The sequence below is a fragment of the Peromyscus californicus genome, unplaced genomic scaffold (assembly GCF_007827085.1).
Source record: "Peromyscus californicus insignis strain IS unplaced genomic scaffold, ASM782708v3 Scaffold_3__1_contigs__length_106647218, whole genome shotgun sequence".
Taxonomy (NCBI): Eukaryota; Metazoa; Chordata; class Mammalia; order Rodentia; family Cricetidae; genus Peromyscus; species Peromyscus californicus.
In genome coordinates this window covers 37,180,451-37,199,213 of record NW_026294551.1, presented here as the reverse complement: position 1 = coordinate 37,199,213, position 18,763 = coordinate 37,180,451, and the positions used below count along the sequence as shown (strand labels likewise).

The 18,763-nt window shown below is 41.5% G+C and overlaps 1 protein-coding gene across 7 annotated transcripts in view; it reads left to right on the top strand.

Annotated features, from left to right (window-relative positions):
- Bcas3 (BCAS3 microtubule associated cell migration factor) overlaps nucleotides 1-18,763 on the top strand; it is a 506,689-nt gene that overhangs the window by 238,039 nt on the left and 249,887 nt on the right. For all 7 annotated transcript variants that reach the window (XM_052759620.1, XM_052759614.1, XM_052759617.1 and 4 more), the window contains 3 exons: nucleotides 38-138; nucleotides 3,900-4,096; nucleotides 9,059-9,156. In XM_052759620.1, the coding sequence (XP_052615580.1) occupies nucleotides 38-138; nucleotides 3,900-4,096; nucleotides 9,059-9,156 (396 nt within the window). The remainder of the gene's footprint in view (nucleotides 1-37; nucleotides 139-3,899; nucleotides 4,097-9,058; nucleotides 9,157-18,763) is intronic.

The following is an 18,763-nucleotide window of genomic DNA, read 5'->3' as shown; positions in this document are numbered from 1 at the left end:
GTTTACATTCTTTTTTTTTCTTCTTCTTCTTCTGTAGCGCTTCCCCCTGGAAGTCCTGGCCCCATTACTCGACATGGGTCCTATGACAGTTTAGCCTCCGACCATAGTGGACAGGAAGATGAAGAATGGCTTTCCCAGGTAAAACTCGGATATTTTGTGTTTGTTGCAATAAGGGAGCATGGAAATCTGCGTTTATTCTATTCTTTTCCTTATAGGAAAATGGAGATAATTGGTAACTCTTTGTGAGTCACCAGAATTATGAGTATTTCCTTATTAAGAATGTCTTAGAAATATTGTTCCAGGAATCCACACATATATTTTCCTTGTACATTTTACATATATCCTTCATTGATATTATCTGTGCTTGTGCAAATGTTTGCTTTGATTCTGGGCACACAGAATGTCCAAATGCTTTCATTGGGAAAGTTCAGCATTGCTTTCTTCCAGTTCCTGCTGGAATTTCTTTTCTGGTTTCACCCAGGCCACGCTGTTACTGGTGGCCATTCCTGAAACAGCTTCACCTAGTCACCCCTCACCTTACTATGTGGCTCTGTCTTCAAGTGAAGCGCTCTCATTTTAAAGCAGCTTGGGCAGATTTCACAGTGGGGCGATTACAGGGACTTCATTATAGATGCTGTCGTGTCTGCCTCCAGCCTGACATCATTTGGTGAGGTTAATGACCTGTCTCGCATTACCCATTTGGCAGCCTTTATCAGACAGGTGCCTCAGAGAAGTGGGACCCTTTGTGATGTTCTCAGGGAGGGTAGCCTGAAAAGCTGCAGTGGCCCTAGAAACTGGAGGAACAAACCATTCCTGCTTGATGTGTGTTTATTCCAACACCCAACAATGCTCACGGAATGCTCCGTAATGACAGTCCGTCTCCTGACATGCTGAGGTCCTTCCTCGCCTGCTAATATCCAGAAAAAAGAAACCCACTGTGCACTCGTTCTGTCCAGGAGTGCTGGCAAAGCACCCACTGTCCCTCACTTCAGCCTTGCTTTCAGAAGAAGCGGTAATGTGTGCTGTCAGGGTGAAAGTGCATGCAATATGTTTGTCCTGCACACAACAGGAACGGGAATACAGCAACATCTGGCTATCGCCTCAGTGAAATTGCACAGGCATATGTTTACCTCTCGGCTCTGTGACACTGATGGTTTTGAGCTTAAAATATACACAATTCTTTATCTGTGGCCTAATTTACATTGCCAAATGCAACTCTGAGAATCAGAAATCACTGTCCTTGATCTAAGTGTTTTCTCCCTGTCATTAGTGGGCATGTGAATATCCTTCCCAGACCAGCATGCCTGGGCCCTCTCGAACTCACACATGCCTTTGCACTCTGTGAACTTTGTCAGTTGTGTTTTGTTAAGACTTAATCACTGCAATCTGAGAAATGTAATTAAGTATAAAAGAATGAGGGCAGGACTCGAGGCACGTGGGAAGCCAGTTTGATAAAGCCTTTTTGCACAGAGGTGGATACAGCACCGGCAAGGCTGGGGGAAGTATAGTTGACTTTTGCTGAAGATTTGCACAAGCTGTTCTTCAAAAGGATCGTCTGCGGAGTCCTTTTCAGGGTCCCCTGTCTTCTGTCTCTTTTTTCTCATAGTATTGAGTATAATCCTGGCAGCACTCCACCCCTTCCATGGAGCGTGATGCTTATAAAACTTCCAAACTACTGTTTTACTGTGTGTAAAACCCTTTGTCAATGTTTATGACAGTTGAGAAAACATTTTGATCAAGTATCAGTTACATGAAAGAAAACATAATAGCTGCTTTATTGAAAAATAGATGTTTGGGCTGGAGAGGCAGCCCAGTGGTTAAGTGCATGGAGTCCCCAGCTCCCACACTGGGAGACTCACAGCTGCCTGTAGTCTGGCCCCTAGGGATCCCATGCTATCATCTGGACTCCCTGGGCACCTGCACACATGTGACATACCCTCACACAGATACATAACACATAAATAAAGATAAATCTTGAAAAATTATGTAAAAAGTAGATGTGAGAACACTTGGAAGCAACATAAATATACTATTGTGTTATACAAGGAAAGCAGCTTCATTTGTGAAATTATTTGGGACCTTATCTTAGCTTTATAGAGCTAAGAACAACTGCACATTTTTCAAGAGCTTGAAAGAACAGTTTTTAGTTGCTCCCATTGCGTGCCCACGTTGTGGTCAATACTGACCTTGTTGGGTTTACAAAGGCAGTCAGTCCCTAAGGAGCTCATGCTAGTTCCATGGGGTAGACAAGTCAGGTTTTCAACTCTACAATCCCATTCGCTTTCATGGAATTTTTGGGTTTTAGATACACAATATGGTGCATATGTTGTGTGTATGTTGATATATGTACATTTCTACAATTTTGGGTTAAATTTTTCTTGAGATTATAATATAATTACATAATTTCCCCTTTCTCTTTCCTCCTTTCAAACTCTTCTATGTACACACACCCCCCCCATTTTCTTTAAAATTCATGGTCTTTTTCTCTTTATTTCATGGTGATGGTGGCGTGTGTGTGTGTGTGTGTGCGCGTGTTTATTCCTAAATAGATGATTACAACCTGCTCAGTATAACAGTCTATGTGTATTTTCAAGGCTGACCATTTGGTACTGGATAGCCAGTTTGTGTACCCTCTCCTGGGAAAGACCCTTTCTCCCCTCAGCATTCCTAGTTGCCTGCAGGTCTTTGTCTGTGGCTGGGGCTCTGTGAGCACGCCCCCTTCCCTATTAGCATGTCTCTTGGGAACATGTTCCTGTTTAGTTGTGTTTAGGCATCCATGTTTGTGAGACTTCATGGGTACACCTTCTCAGACATTTCTAGGAGACTTGATCTCACAACAAACTTCCTATCTCTCTGGTTCTTCAAATCTTTCTGTCCCCTCTTCCACAATCATCCCTGAGACTTAGATGTAGGAATATGTTGTAGGTACATTCATTGAGACTGGGCTCCACAGCTATGCATTTTGATTGGTTATAGTTTTCTGTAATGGTCTCTATCTGTTTCAAAGAGATGATGAGGGGTAAGAACTAATCTGTGGACAGAATGATAGCTCTTGAGAATATAGTAGAGATTATGCTGCCTTAGTAAAGTGGAGGCTGTAGATTCTTCTCCAAGATCCATTACCATATTAGTCTCCAGTAGTTAGCTAGGGTTCCAGTACGGAGTGATTTTCCTCTTGTGGAGCAGGTCTTGGTCCAATTAGAGAGCTGTTGCTTACCACGAAGGCATATGTACTGCTGTTGTGCCCTGAGTGTTTGGTGCCTTGCTGGTCATTGTGGTTCATAGGTGCCAGAGCTGGTTTGCTTCCCTCCTTTGGAAGCTTGCATGGCAAATTCTACTATCATGAAAGCTAGTTCCCAGGTAGGAGGCTTTCAGGTCAGATGCTGTCGAGTCCTTGGCTCCTGGGTCTGAAGTGCATGGCATCTTCAGCAATAGGGACTTGCATAAGCAAGGGCAATAGCAGCATTCTGTAGTGTTTTGAGAGGCTTTGACAACCCTGACCAACCATGCCAAAGAGCGCTTCTCATCCCTGGTATTGGGACTTTTGTTACACTATAGCTCTTGCAGGAAGCAATTTGGGTTAAGATTTTACTTTAAATTATGTGCATATGTATGTGTATTGGGGTTCTCTGAGAGTTCAGAAAGGAGTACTGCACCCCTAGACCTGGACTTCTAAGCCATTTGAGCCACTGGTTGTGTATACTGGGAACCAAATTAATTCCCCTGTGAGAACAGGAATGTCCATGTAGGTGATGATTGTGATTATATTTTTGCTCCAGGTGCTCTCTCTGTCTTTATGTCACTAAAAGGGAAGGTGGGTTTAAGAAGAGGTGCAGGGCTTGTGACGTGACCTCTGCAGGCCATAATATATCAAAACCACAATTCCGTCTCTTTTTCAGGTTGAAATTGTGACACACACTGGACCCCACAGACGCCTGTGGATGGGTCCCCAGTTCCAATTTAAAACCATCCACCCCTCAGGCCAGACTACGGTCATATCATCTAGTTCGTCTGTGTTGCAATCTCACGGTCCTAGCGACACACCACAGCCACTCTTGGATTTTGATACAGATGATCTAGATCTCAACAGTCTCAGGTAAGAAGAGATAGAAAACCAGGAGGTTACTTGCAAGTCAGGATTGATGTCTTCCTTTGAAACATGTGTCCTGTGCAGTGTTCACATTTCTCCTTTTGACTCAGAATCCTGGTGTTGACTCCATGTTACCTGTCGTCACTCAGGGGCTGAGCACATGCAACCAATCCTTCTGAAATGCCTTTTTGCTAATACCAGAGGTTTATGGGTCTTTGTTGATATGGTGAATGTGCCTTTCCTCATCTTTCTTCACCTGTGCCTTTCTCATTACCTTGCATCATGCAAGACGGAGTGTTAGTGAGATTCATTTGTAATTTGTGGCCTGGTTCTTCCCAGGTACTCTCTGCTTCTTATATGTCAGAATTATATACATATCTAAAATATATGTTTTTCATCTTGATTTTTGTGATGCAATTTAGTTATTTTTAAATTTTGGAGCCTAGCATTTGCATAGCATTTAATTTGTCTGTCTAACAGACACCAGTAGCTACTGAAGGGCTCAGTTTAATGTAATACAATCTCCATTTTACTTGTCTTTTCTTTTAAAAGAATTCTAGGACTGGGATATGGCTGAGTGCTAAAGGGTTTCCTCATATGGCTGAGGCTGAGTCCAGTCAGCCTCCATCAGGAAAAAAATCAGTCTGTTAATAAGCTCTGACTGGGTATAATTGCACACATCTTTAATCCCAGCATTCAAGAGGCTATGATGGGTGGTTTGTGAGTTCAAGGCCATAAGAACACCCTTTGCAAAATTTTTAGATATCTATTATGTATTGTATATTTTTAAAAATAAAATTATGGGAAATTATATTCTAATCACATGATGAAATATACCTTTATTCTTTGTCAGCAGCAATAAAAATTGTTTTTAAAAAAATAACAAAACCAGGGTTGGAGAGATGGCTCAGCAGTTAAGAGTACTGACTGCTCTTCAAGGGGACCTGAATTCAATTCCTAGCACCCACATGGCAGCTCACAACTATTTGTAACTCCTGTGCCAGGGGATCTGACACCCTCACACAGACATACACGCAGGCAAAACAGCAATGTACATAAAATAAAAGAATTATAAAAATTTATAAAAATAAAACAATAACAAAAATCAAGCTGGGTGTGATGGTGCATGCCTTTAATCATAGTACTCAACAGAGCTGGTTTGATCTCTGTGATTTTAAACCCAGCCAGGACCACATAAGAGAGACCTTGTCTCAAAACAAAACAAAACCAAAATGGTTGCCCGGCTAGATTAGGCTTTCGAAAATTTTTTCATTCTTTAAAGGCAGGATGTAGTTGTTGTGTGCATGCCAGGCACTCGGTTTGGAACTGGGAACTATGCATAGAAGGGCTGGGATGTAAATGATGCCACTTGCCCACCTGACTTTTCTTGTGGTGGTGTCTAGAGAGCATTGAGCATTTATTTCACTGTCTGGACAGAAACTCTTTCTCTCATTCCCAATCCTTTCTGACTCCTCAGATCTACTGCTAAAGCCAGAACCCAGGGTTTCTTTTATTTCTTAATTTTTAAAATTTTGTTTGTTTAGTGACTGGTTCTGATTCTGCAGCCCAGGTTGTTCTGGAATTCACTGTGTAGTCAGGATGGTTTTGAACCCATGATTGTCCTCCTGCCTCAGCCTCCTGCTGGATGCCGGGGTTATAGGTGTGATGTAGCACACTTGGTCTAGGTCCATTCCTCACATATCTTTTCTCCTGCCACATATGTTCATGGAGTCATGCCATTTCTATCCCAGAATATATCTGGAAATTTGAAACCCTATTCCCTAATGGGCACTATAGAAGCCATCTATGCTTTCAATAAGGTCCTTAGTCTTCTGTTTTTATGGTTTTGCTTTTGCTCCACCGATACTTAATTTTTCTTTTTATTGACATGTTCTGGCTATAAAGCTCAGGCTGGCTTTGAACTTGTGATCCCTCCTCTCCTGTCTTCCAAATACTTGGATTGTAAGCATGTACCACTAGCTTAACTAAGTGTTTTGTTCTTTTCTTCCTTGTTTTTGTTTTGTTTTGTTCCTTCCCTCTGCCTCCCCCCGCCGCCCCCCACACGCCACTTCCTCCCTTCCATAGTGCTAAAGGCAGAACTTGGGGCCTTGTACATGGTGGGCGGGTGCTCTGCCATGCTGCTACATCCTCAGGCCTTGATGTAGTTTTAGTGTGCTTCCTAGGGATGAAGTTTTCTCCTAAGTCCTAGGTTTTATTTTTTGGGGGTTTTTTTTTTGTTGTTGTTGTTTTGGTTTTTTGTTTTGTTTTGTTTTTTGAGGCAGGGATTAAAGGCGTGCACCACCACCGCCTGGCTTTCCGAAGTCCTAGTTTAAGCCCTGTCTAGTGCTCATCTTTCTGTGAGCTTAGTTTGCTTTCAGTGACTTCCTTCTTGAACATCATTTTGTTACAGTCTTTAAGCATGACCCCGAGACGGCAGACAGTGAATGTAGACTGCTGGACCACATTCAGTGTTGCTGGTTATTAAACATGGGCTAACTTAAGTAGTCAAGGCTATCCTTTAGTGATTCCTGTTTACAGCATCACATGATTATGTAAGTATCAGTAGTAAAACTTTTAAAGCAGGAGACCTTTGTCTCTAAACTATTTATTCTCTCTGTGAAATGCACAAGATCCTACCACTTTTCACCAGTCACCATCACCAGGTGCTGTGGGAGCCCCCGCTTTTTGTCATGTGAAAGCATCCGTAGTGCCTACATGCGTAGTCTACCCTCTAGCTTCATGCAGCTTTCACTGGGCATCTCAGATACAGTCCTTCTAATATTTTATAACAATTTATTTTTTAAACAACTCTACATTTTCAAAATTCTTTCAGTTTTTCTTAAAGACCCCTTCCTTTTTAAATACAAAAGAGCTCCTAATATTGTTTTAATCTAACTTTAAATTGCTTACGATTGATTAACTAGAGTGTTGCATTGTTTGTTGATATGAAATATATTTATCCAAGATATAAGTTTATATATTTGTTTTGATTGTATTTGTAATTTGCACTTTAGGGTTTGAACAAATAGACTTGCTTACAATCTTGCTGAAGACTTTAACTTCTAACCAATTATGCCTGTATTCCCAGCACTTGAGAGGCTGAAGTAGGAAGGTCTGAAGCCAGCCTGGCTTACAGAAGAAGACTCAGCTTTAATGAGAAATGCGTGTTTTAATTTTATCATCCTTCAGTGTCCGTTATGATTGAGTCTAGCAGCTAGTCAGTAGTCCCCTTATCTCAGTTCTCCACGCTGGCTCAGCTGCTCTCCCCTTGGGTGTGTCCCACTGGCCTCAGTGGTCAGATGGCAGGACATTCATTGGACCTTTTCTTTAAAATTATGAAGGACTTTTTTTCTTTTTAAATCTCAGCTCATCCTTTGTGTTGATTTCACTGTCCTTTTCCCCATATTATACCATTAAGGTTGGTATAGTACTGGGCATGGTTGCCCAGTTATCTTTAATCCTAAGGGTACGGTTATCTTTAATCCCAGCACAAAGGCAGTAGATCTCTGTGATTTCAAGCCCAGCCTGGTCTGCATAGCTGAACAGATCCAGATGTTGCCTAGTTCCAAGAGAAGCCTGTCTGATGTGCACAGTCGTGTATTGCTTAGTGAGAAATTGTGTGATGATTGTGTTGTTGCATGAACATTCTATTATCAACTTGCACAAACTGTGATAGCCATGTCACTATATAGTGGGATCTTATTGGCCACCATCAAATATGCTGCTGTCACTGACTGCATCTCCCATCTTCTTGTTCTGCACTTTTATTACCTTTGACATCTCATTCTGAACCTTAGTTTTCCTTAGTAGCAGTTCATGAGTAGCTTGTATCTGTAAACATATCTCATATTTTACATTTCATTTCAACTTGCTCCTGAAATAAAATTATGCATACTGTTAATGTTCAGTAAAAATCTCATTGTGTGAATTACCAAAAGTGCATACATTGTTCCCTCTCACTGCCTGGGACTTAGATCTTTCAATTGTAGTTATTGTCTTAATAGTATTTGTTCTAAAGCAACTGGAGACTCAGCATTTATACATTATCCTTCTTGAGCTCCTTCATATTGTATGTAATAAACCAGTTTTGCTGAGGCCTAAATTCGTTACTATATAGTGTTTGATAATCTTATGGAAGTTGCTCAGTAACTGCTCTGGTTGACTTCTGCAGCACAACACAGCCTGGTTATCCTCTCTTATCCTTGTTAATAAAACAACAGTAATGACAACATGACAGTGTCTTAAATATTTAAATTATGGCTAGATGTAGTGGCACACACCTTTAATCCCAACACTGGGGGGGGGGGGGGGCAGAGGCAGGAGGATCTCAGTGAGTTTCAGGCCAGCCTGGTCTACAGAGAGAGTTCCAGGACAGCAAGGCTGTATCATTGCTGTCTTCTGTTGTACTCAGCTCTGATGCTGTTCATGAAATGTTCATATGTATGCTTTGGAAAAGCCAGAATTTTCACTGTATTTTCCTTCTTTTCCAATTCTATTCATTTTTTTTACTCCAATTTTACCTTTTCAACTCCTTTCTTTTTTTTTGTTTTGTTTTGTTTTGTTTTTCGAGACAGGGTTTCTCTGTGTAGCTTTGCGCCTTTCCTGGATCTCGCTCTGTAGACCAGGCTGGCCTCGAACTCACAGAGATCCACCTGCCTCTGCCTCCCGAGTGCTGGGATTAAAGGCGTGCGCCACCACCGCCCGGCCTCAACTCCTTTCTTAATCCACTGAACAACACAAGTTAATAAGAAGAAGTTAGAGTGTGCCTGGTAAGGTGGGAATGTTATGTGTTTAGAGCTTTGGCCTTGTGTAGGCATTCAGGACTGTAGCTCCTTTTTTGTCTGGTTTTAGAATGTATGGTTCTTTAATGGATTAAGCCATTCCAGTATTCCTGATTTAAGGTCTGTTGTAGGAAGTGACAGTTTCCATGCCAGTAACATATGTGAACTAAATGAAATTGCATTGCAGGATCCAGCCGGTCCGCTCTGACCCAGTCAGCATGCCAGGGTCATCTCGTCCAGTCTCTGATCGAAGGGGAGTTTCCACAGTGATTGATGCTGCCTCAGGTAGGGTGCTTACAGAGCATTCCTCGGCTTTTAGGTTTGATTTTCTTACACACTAGAGAGGATGAGACTCATTTTCTTTCCTCTGCTGTTTTGTTGGTTGAGGTTTTCATGTCTTTATACAGTAGTGTGCCTCTATTTGCTACAGAAAACTGCCATGTATTCAGACATTCTTAGTGTTGCTGAGTGGGAAGGTGGAGCCGGCCCTTGATTAAATGTAATGAACATAGTATTGAAGGCTACAGGGTTGATGACTGTTTGCCTTTGATCACTTGAAATGTCAAGCAGCAACCTTGACAGAGAGCATAAATACAATATATGGATTCAATTTACTCGACCTGTGGAGTATCAAAGTGCCTGGTCTGTGGCGGCAGAGGCAGTCCAAATGTGCTATCTTAGATAGCCTCACGGAGCTGAGAAATTCATCAGCTTAACCCTGGTGTGTCTCCTACAGTTCTTAATTTCCTAAGCTTGCAATCAGCCTGTGAATGTGTAGCATTAATTTCTGGAACATGACTCCTTAGTGACTCTTTGGCTCTGGTGGCTTCATTTGTATTATGGAGATGTTCTCGGCAAAGCCTGGTGAGTCACTGAGCTGGTTGTGATAATTCGCTTTCTTGTGTCCAAGATGAGTGTAGAAAGGGAGAATGATGGTGCACACAGTGTTGCCACATGTGGGGAACATCTGAAGATCTCACAGGATGGGTGTGACCCCAAACTCTGTCCCGGTGGATTTATCAATAATTCCGCAGTAGTTGAAGAGTTAAATTAGAACAGATTTTAATCTGTGGCGGTTTCAAAATCCTCACAAACAGTTGATTTGATTGAGGCTTAAGCTGTGAAAGAGCAGAACCCATTACAAGACTGCTGCCTGATTCTGTCTCAAAGTGCATGGGCTTCGTGTATTTTCTTAGTTCCGAGTTAGGTACTTATTTTGGTCAATTGATTACACTTCAGGTCGTATCAAGCTGTCTATATCCATACCTATACCTCCACTGTAATGTAGGGTCTTTGATTAGCATATACATTCTTGTTTTTCTGCTAGAAGTTGATAAATATGGCTGTTGTCTGCAACAGGCAGGGACCTGGGTGAGCTCTCTCCTGGCTCCCCTGCATCAAGTGGGACTTTTTTTTTTTTTTTTTTAAAGATTTATTTATTTGTTATGTATACAGTGTTGTGTCTGCATGCATGTCTACAGGAAGAGGGCACCAGATCTCATTACAGATGGTTATGAGCCACCATGTGGTTGCTGGGAATTGAACTCAGGACCTCTGGAAGAGCAGTCAGTGCTCTTAACCTCTGAGCCATCTCTCCAGCCCAAGTGGGACTTTTGAGATCAGTAAGGAACAAGCATTTGGGTAGCGCCAACAGGGAGCTGGTCTGAAATCACTGCTTACCGTGTTGAAGTACTTATTCATTATTATGTTCAGGCCTTATTAGGCTTTTAATAAATTCTTAAACTCTACAATATTATTAATTTCGCTGTCAAACAATTAGGCACTAGTAATGCATGCTGCCAAAGTGGTTGCTGTGTGTCAGGTGTATTTGAGATGGTATTCTGAAGTAATAATGCATATTATATTGATCAGAGAACAGTTTTAGCTTTAGGTTAAGTTGTTTCATGAATAAGGAGAAAGTTCAGTAAACCATTTAATCCATTGTGTATGTTTTTTAAAAAAAAACAGAATTTAATTTGACTTTTGAGTAATAGAGTAGAATCACACTTGATCTGCTTGCATCCCTATCAAAGGTGCAGCCTAAGGTTTTGTGGGTTGTTGCTTTGTGGCCTTTAACCTCTGAAACTGCCAACATTTTGGGTAGAGAAGGGACTCTTTTTTTTTTGCTGGCCGAGCTCTGTTACTATTTATTTATTTTATGCCATTTTTCCTCCTGAAATCCATGTTTCCTTTATGAACTATCCAGGACAGTAAACGTGTGTGCTGCTCTAACTCTGAGCAGAGAAGCCTTAGTCACGAGGAATTGGACTCTCGTGGGTAATTCTCTTCAGCTCCCTCTCACATGGTTTGGATCTCTTGATGAGGAGTCTGTGTTGTTTGGTTGAATGGATAATATTCTGTTATCCAGCTTCCGTCTGCTTTAATCAGGTCACTGCTGTTAACTGAATCACTATTCTCCCAATGTTTAACAAAATGAGACTAAATGATTGTAGTTCTCTGTGGAAAGAAGTTAATGCGGTAATTCTAACAGATTCCATTTTCAAAAGTAAAACGTTCATTGAAGTTGTCCCTGAACCAGGAAGCAATGTTTTCACTGTGGCCCATGTATTCGGATGACGTTTGGTGACCAGTTGCTGAGAGAAAATTCCCGATGTGGGATCTCCTTTTTTAGGCTTCGTTGTTCTGCACTTCCTTGGTCCATTCTGTACTGCTTCATGTACTACTGTCTTCCCACTTTCCCTTTGGCATATTTTATAGCTGTCCTTCAGTTTTGGTGGCAGAACCTCCTCTGTCTAACCCTGTGGTGGTGGTAATCCTTTTATACTTAAAAATTTTGCAAAGATAGTGAAATAAAATTTAGTGTGTGTGTGTGTGTGTGTGTACATATATAAATTACCCGTCAGAGAATTTATATACATATATAGCACATACATACATACATACATATCACACACACATTCTCAGACACAGAATAAATTTCAAAGTGAAAATATTTTATTTAAACCTTGTTTCTGGATGTTGGAAAGATGGCTTAGCTCTGTTAGGAGCACTTGTTCAGTTCCCAGCACACCCACTGCATCTCAAAACCCTCTGTAAATCTAGATCCAGGGGATGTAGTGTTCTCTTCTGGCCTCTGCAGACATGGCACACTCGTGGTACATGCCAAACCCCCATACACACAAAATAAAATAGGGAAAAGTTTTAAAGCCTTGTATGAAGAGTTTTTATTTTAGCTATCTGTGTGTTAGTGTGACATTATTCTGTTGAACAAAAAAGATCTTTCATAACTTACCCGTTGTTAATTGCCATTTCATTCCTTCATGTAGCGATGTGTGTAGAATGCACATAAACACACACACACACTCACTCACTCACTCACATGCATGCACATGCACGCTGTTAACTTTTACTGGTCGATGCACAAGGCAAAGTCTATGTCCTCAGCTACTATCTCTGCAAATATGTGCATTTCAGTTTCTCAGCTGATCATAGATATTTGATAAGTAGACATTATTTTTATCTTAGCTCTGATGATGCAAAATAAAAACACTGGGTTGCCTAAATTTGGAGCTTCAGTGATTGTGAGATATTCTAGTCTCAAGATGAAGGGAACACCATTCTTGAAAATTTTCCCTAAGGCACAGCCTACCCAAAACAAATAGGCCCTGAGCTCATTGCTCACTTTTATATACACTCAAATAATTTAAAAAACTGTATTTTTGAATCATATGTAATATTTTTAGACAAAGCATTAGTTTAATTTTTTTCTCATTGTTTGTACCTAATACTGTTATTCCTGTATTTTAACTGAAATATAGGACTTCTAAAGAGGAAGCAGCTGGTGTATCATTTGAACTTAGTTCCCCAATTCCATTTTTTTTTTTTTTTTCCTTTTTTCCCTGAGTCAGTCTTCCCATGTAGCTCCAGCCATCCTGCCTCAGCCTTCCTGATGCTGGGAACAGACACCCACCACCTCACCCACTTGCTTTCCTGCAAGTTTTGGTTTGTGCTTCCTATCCTTAAGATAGCAAAGTGTCATGTTACCTTGCTTTTGCATAATAATTGAAGAGCCACTGGAGATCCAGGTCACCCTGAGTGTGTCCTGGTTTGCCTTTTGCCATAGAGATCAATGCCTATCAACAGAATTCAAAGGACTGAGATTAGAGGACAAACATTCCTGATCTGCATGTGGAGGAGACAGAACTTGTAACTTGATCTACAGTTGCCATTCATATTGGAGGTAGACTTTCTCAGCCACCACAGTCTTAGGCTATCAGAGGTGCTGATGGGAAGGAGTATTCAGTTTGCAATGGTGCAGCTTTGTAGTCATAAAACTAAAACTGGCTGGGAGAAGCTGTGATATTCATGTTCATGGTCTGTAAGTTCATGGTCCTACTTCACTGTTTTCTGCAGCCTCAAGTGGAAAATGAGAATTCTGTGTAGAATTTGGATTTCTCTTTCCTTGAGAGGGATGTATTTAAGTTACTTCCTAAATAATTCCCAGATAGAAAATATGTAATCTTCTTTAGAAATATGAAGGTAATAAATGATAAGTCTTTCAAGTCACACAGTTCCGGATATTGTTTGTGATTATAAAGTGACGAAAACCCTAGACTTGTCCCTTGGGTCTTCAAAGCTATTGTTGGAGCAATAAGAGGATTAAGGAAAGGGGCAAAATTAAAAGAAGGCGCAGTGCTGATCTGTGAACAGCCTCTGTGAAGAGGAGAGTATCCAAACTCAGTTATTAAGATTAGCATTTTTAATTAGAGTGTGGGCATTAAATCTGTTCTCATCCTTTGAACACCTACCATTCATATAAAATTTAAAAGTAAGTTTCTGAGACTAGGTCAAAACAAAACAAAACATGAACTCCACTTTGACCCTAAGGAAGGCGCAATGTTTGTGTAGCTGGAAGCCCACGATAGCAGTGGTACAGGGACAGTGCGTGGGGCAGTATTAGAAACTCTTCCATTTGTCTTTGTGACGTGATTGTTAAATTCTAAGTGTCACGCTATTGTAAATTGTGTCCTAGAGCCTGAGAGGCTCATGCTTACAGGTGTCATCTGTACATTAGAAGCAAACGAAACCCCTCTCTGAAGCACAGCGAGTCCCTCAGGCAAGTAAAGAACAGGCTGAGACCTCATCCAGACAGCAGGCTGGAGCCTGGGCTCCTCACATTCCTCTGGATATATTTGGGGACTGTCGCAGAAAAGCTAAAATAAATAATCCAAATGAAAATGTTTGTTCCTGAGAAAAGAAGTTCTGGAAGCTTGTGCTAGCAGGAACAAGAATGGCTAACCCAAGTCTGAGGGGGACTGTAGTAGTGATTTCAGAATGACTGCATTTCCTACGTGTGCCTGTCCTCTTAGCAGCTTATGAGGCTGAAGCGGGAGCATTGCTTGCACCTGTGAGTTTGAGGGCAGCCTGGACAATGTAGCTAGGCCCCGGTGTCCATGACTGTACTTCAGTCAGTGTGGACTCCTGTGTATGGGGACCTCAGTCACCATAGTTAGCTTTGCCCCTATAGAGCTTTACGTAATTACAGTCATTTCACACATGTATTTTACACATCTTGGTTCATGATTTGACATTCTTGCAGGTGTTCACTACTTAGTGCAGGACTGAACTGGCAGAAAGCAACTACCACAGTGATGCAATTATTAGAGTTGTACTCTGACCTGGCAAGTGTTTTTGAGGAATGCCATTCTAACTGTGAAAGACCAGGTGGCAGTGTGTGGATATTTAGGTGATTTTTAAAAATAAATATATACAATGTTCCTGTCACTTTGAGGGAAACAATGATATTGGTTTTTTTTTTTCAATAATAAAACTAGAGCATTCTACCGAATATTGGAAAATTGAGAACTTTGTATCTCACAGGACCCCAATACTTAGATGTGTGATAATAATAACTAATGTATTTTTTCATATCATATAGTAAAGGATGTCAGTGTTCAGGAAAGATGCAGTACTTTCCAAATGACCAAATTGGTGCTGTTCTGAATTTTATGTATTTGTTCCTGTCAAAAAATGGGACAGAAGAATTTAATGTCATCAGGGAGGAAAGGCGACTGGTAGGATTTTAGCTTCATGCTGAAGCTAAGGTTGTCAGCGTCAAATCAACAGAGAATCTCCCAACTTTGAGGATGGTATTAGCGCTCTGTCCTTCCCGCCACAGCCAGGAATGTGACCAACTTTCCTTGATGTGGTTCAGCCAAAGGCCGTTTGTTTTTATCCATAAGGATTTTAGCCAGGCTTGGTAGTATAGCCATCAGGAGGCAGAGGGCTGTGAGTTCAAGGTCAGCCCAGGCTACATAGGGTAACTGTTGAAAAAGATTTTATTGACCTCAGGTCTAATAATTATATTAATAGTTTAAATGCTGACTTGTGTAAGGTGCATAGATGAAGCTTGTTTGGGGCGAGTGTGTGGATTAGCACAAAGGGAATCTGACAAAAACTGCTGGGTATGTGCTTACACAAATACACATACACATCCATAATCAACTTAGTCATTTCTGCCGCAATTCAGATGACATTTGATTGTTTTTTTAATCCCACTAGAATTTTTTGTAATTTTCACTGTGTGTTATCAGCAAAGTTAATTTTATTTCTCCCCATTCTTTCTATTTTCCTCTTCAAACTTGCTTAGATTTCCATGTCACTGCTCAACAGAAATAGTGATGCTGAGCATGGTTGTCTCAGTCCTATGGTGTGAAGGGTTAACATTTCACCATTAAATAGAATCTTGTTAGAGGGAATTGGTATCATATTTGTAATGTTTGAAGAAAATGGACAAAATTTAAAAAAGAGCCAGAGTAATATTTTGTGACTCAAAAGCATATTATTAGAGATATTTCATTGAGCCAGGCATGGTGGCACATGCCTATGAATTGGGAGGCTTAGGCTGGGTGTCAGGAGTTCAAGGTCAGCCTTGTCTACATGAGACTCTGTGTGGTTGTTTGATTGGGAATGACCCCCATAGCCTCATATGTTTGAATACTTAGCCCCTAATTGATGGAACTTTTGAGGGAAGAATTAGGAGGTGAGGCCTTGTTGGAGGAGGTGTGTCACTGGGGGGTAGGCTTTGTGGTTTCAGAAGCCCAGGCCAGGCCCAGTCTCACTGCTGTCTACATGAATAAGATGTAAGCTCACAACTACTCCAGCTCCATATCTACCTGTCTGCTGCAACATTTCCTCACCATGACGGTCATGGACTCAGCCTCTGAAACTGTAAGCAAGCCCCAACTGAATGCTTTATTTTCTTAGTTGCCTTGGTCATGGTGTCTCCTCACAGAAATAGAACAGTAACTAAGAAACTCTGCCTTAGAAAGCAGAACAAACAGCCATTGAAGGGATCAGACCAAGGGAGTTGAAAGAATGAGACCTTCAAAAACCAGTAAGAAACTTAGAAAACTGACAGGGTGAAACAGAAACAAAGGAGCCACGTCTGAGAAGTTGATGGTCGCCAATAGCTGTCTAAGCCATGTACTCCTTACAGATAACGCCAGCAAGGAGTTTTTCCAAAGGAGTATGTGAAGGGCTGTGAGTTTTCCTGAACTTCTGAACATCATCAATGCATGATTCCAGGAGCTGTGGGGAGAAAGAAGCAGTCTAAAGGCACCAACTCTCTCTCTTTTTTCTCCCTAGGTTTGGATGATGGCTTTCAGTTTTGATAAAATTAGACATTGGAAAGGGGGGGTGATTTTTCATGTTCCCCTGCCATCCTGAGACCCTCATCTCACAGTAGCTCAGGCTCTGTGAGATATTGTAGGATCTTTGCCAATGGACAGAAGGAAATGCTGTCAGGACACAGTATTTATTTCTAAGCACTCAACACTGTGCTAAGTGTCTTTGAGTGTCTTATCTCGTTTAATCTTCCTTAATTAGGATCACAGGTCCATTTCTCAAATATCCCAAGAAGAAATTCTAAGACACCTTGCTCCTGATACTTGGAATTATTAAAAGTGCATTATGGTGACACCTCAGATAAGTCCAAATCTCTTTCTGCCCTACCTGATCAAATATTCATTTCAAAATCATGTGTGCTGAAATGAGCCATGAGGGAGTCAGGAGAATCAGTTATTCAGGTGGTGAAAATGTGTGAACGCAGCTGGCAGATGACATTCCAGAACGATGAATTCCCATCTTGTCCTTGTTGCTTCGGGCAACAACTGACAGACCTGACTGGTCATTGGCTTTCTGGTCCTGGCACTGACAGGAATGAAATTCTTCGTGTCACAGACACTTACAAGCCATCCCTGTTAGGGTGGATACAGACGATGCTGGAGAGTCCTTCCTCCTTGGAGATATAATCAATATGGTCTGGAGTTCTTGACCTGAACCTATAATATTTTGGGTATTATAAAGGTGGCTTCCTATTACACAAAAGATTATATTCAGAGTACTGGGGCTCAGTTGTCCATGGAGGACCCCTCCCAAATAAACAAACAAACAAATAGACAAAATAAATAGATAGATGAATGAATGAATGAAATAAAGGTGTTGCTTGTGTTGTTCTTCACCGTATTTAAGAAGCTTTCAGGGTGATGGTGTAAGATAGAGCATTGTGTCTTTGGAACTTTGGGTGGGAAGTTTCTGTATCAACTATGAAACCCTCCTGGTGACTTCCAGGAATCATGACTTTAATGAACAGCTTGTGAGTTTTTCAAATTTCATTGACCCAAATACCTAGATTTGAGTGGAGCCTTTAGATAACACTTCTGATTTGGCATTTTCCATACAGTCAGGAGCCACAGTGAAAACCTGACTCGAGTAAGTGGAGTCTGTGGTGTGATCCAAGGGCAGACGAAAGGACAAGGATGAGGCTCATTGTTCTGTGGACCAGGGCCTGTAGGATTCGTGATCAAGATCACTGTGCCTCACGAAAAAGTAAAGTCTAGGCAAGGAGAAGGGGAGGCCATGGGGATGGAGGTGGGTCTCCCTCCATTGTCTCGTTGCTCACCTTAGGATCCAGCCTCTGCTTGCCCCCTGGGAAAGGGGCAAGTGATGCCTTGTAACCTCTTTGGGCTAGCAGGATGGCTCAGTGAGTTTGTTCTCCAGAACCCACATGATGGAGGGGGTCATCTCCCACCTTCATATACCCCACAATATATGCAGAAATAAATGGAATTCTTTTTAAAAAACAAAAGGGTCTTTGAGGACACAAGTCATCCCTTCACACTGTGTTTTACGGCCACAGAGCTTAATCACTGATTCCCGATCACACATGTGGCTTTTTAGCATTAAGCGATCCGATGTCTGACCAAATCCCTAGCACCATTACTCCACTCAAGCCCCAAACTTCCCTCTATTAGGTTTGTCTTTTTACTGTGGTCGTTGTTCCTTTGTGAACGACAAATGTTCTGTGGACTGTTTCAAGTTCTGTTTTCTGTCATTCTTTTAAAACTGCATGCTGGATAGATGGCTTGTCTGTTAAAGCCTCTTGCTGTCCCTGAAAAGGGTCTGGGTTCAGTTTATAGCACCACATAGTGACTCACAACCATCTATAATTCCAGTTCTGGGGGATCTAACACCCTCTTTTGACTCCAAGGACACCAGGCACACACATGGTACACACACATGCATGCAGGCAAAACATTCATAAACATGATCTTTAAAAATTAGGGAAAAAACCTGCATGTGTTTACACAGAATGTTTCCTATGGAAAGCCAGCAATTCAGATCAAGGTGTTACAGCCCCCTACTCAGTGGTGCTTTCGTGTATTAGGTTTGTCTTTGTAGAGCATTGACTCTACCACACTTCTCTGCTGTCTAGGATCTCTGGTCAGGGCTGGTGAACACAGAATAAAGTAACATGGAGCTTTCCTTCTGGCCATGCTAGCTCGCCTTCAGCTTTCCTTGAGGGACTCTGAGAACTTGTCACTGTAGCTAACCCATCATGGCATAGGTTGCTGACATATGGGACTCTGAT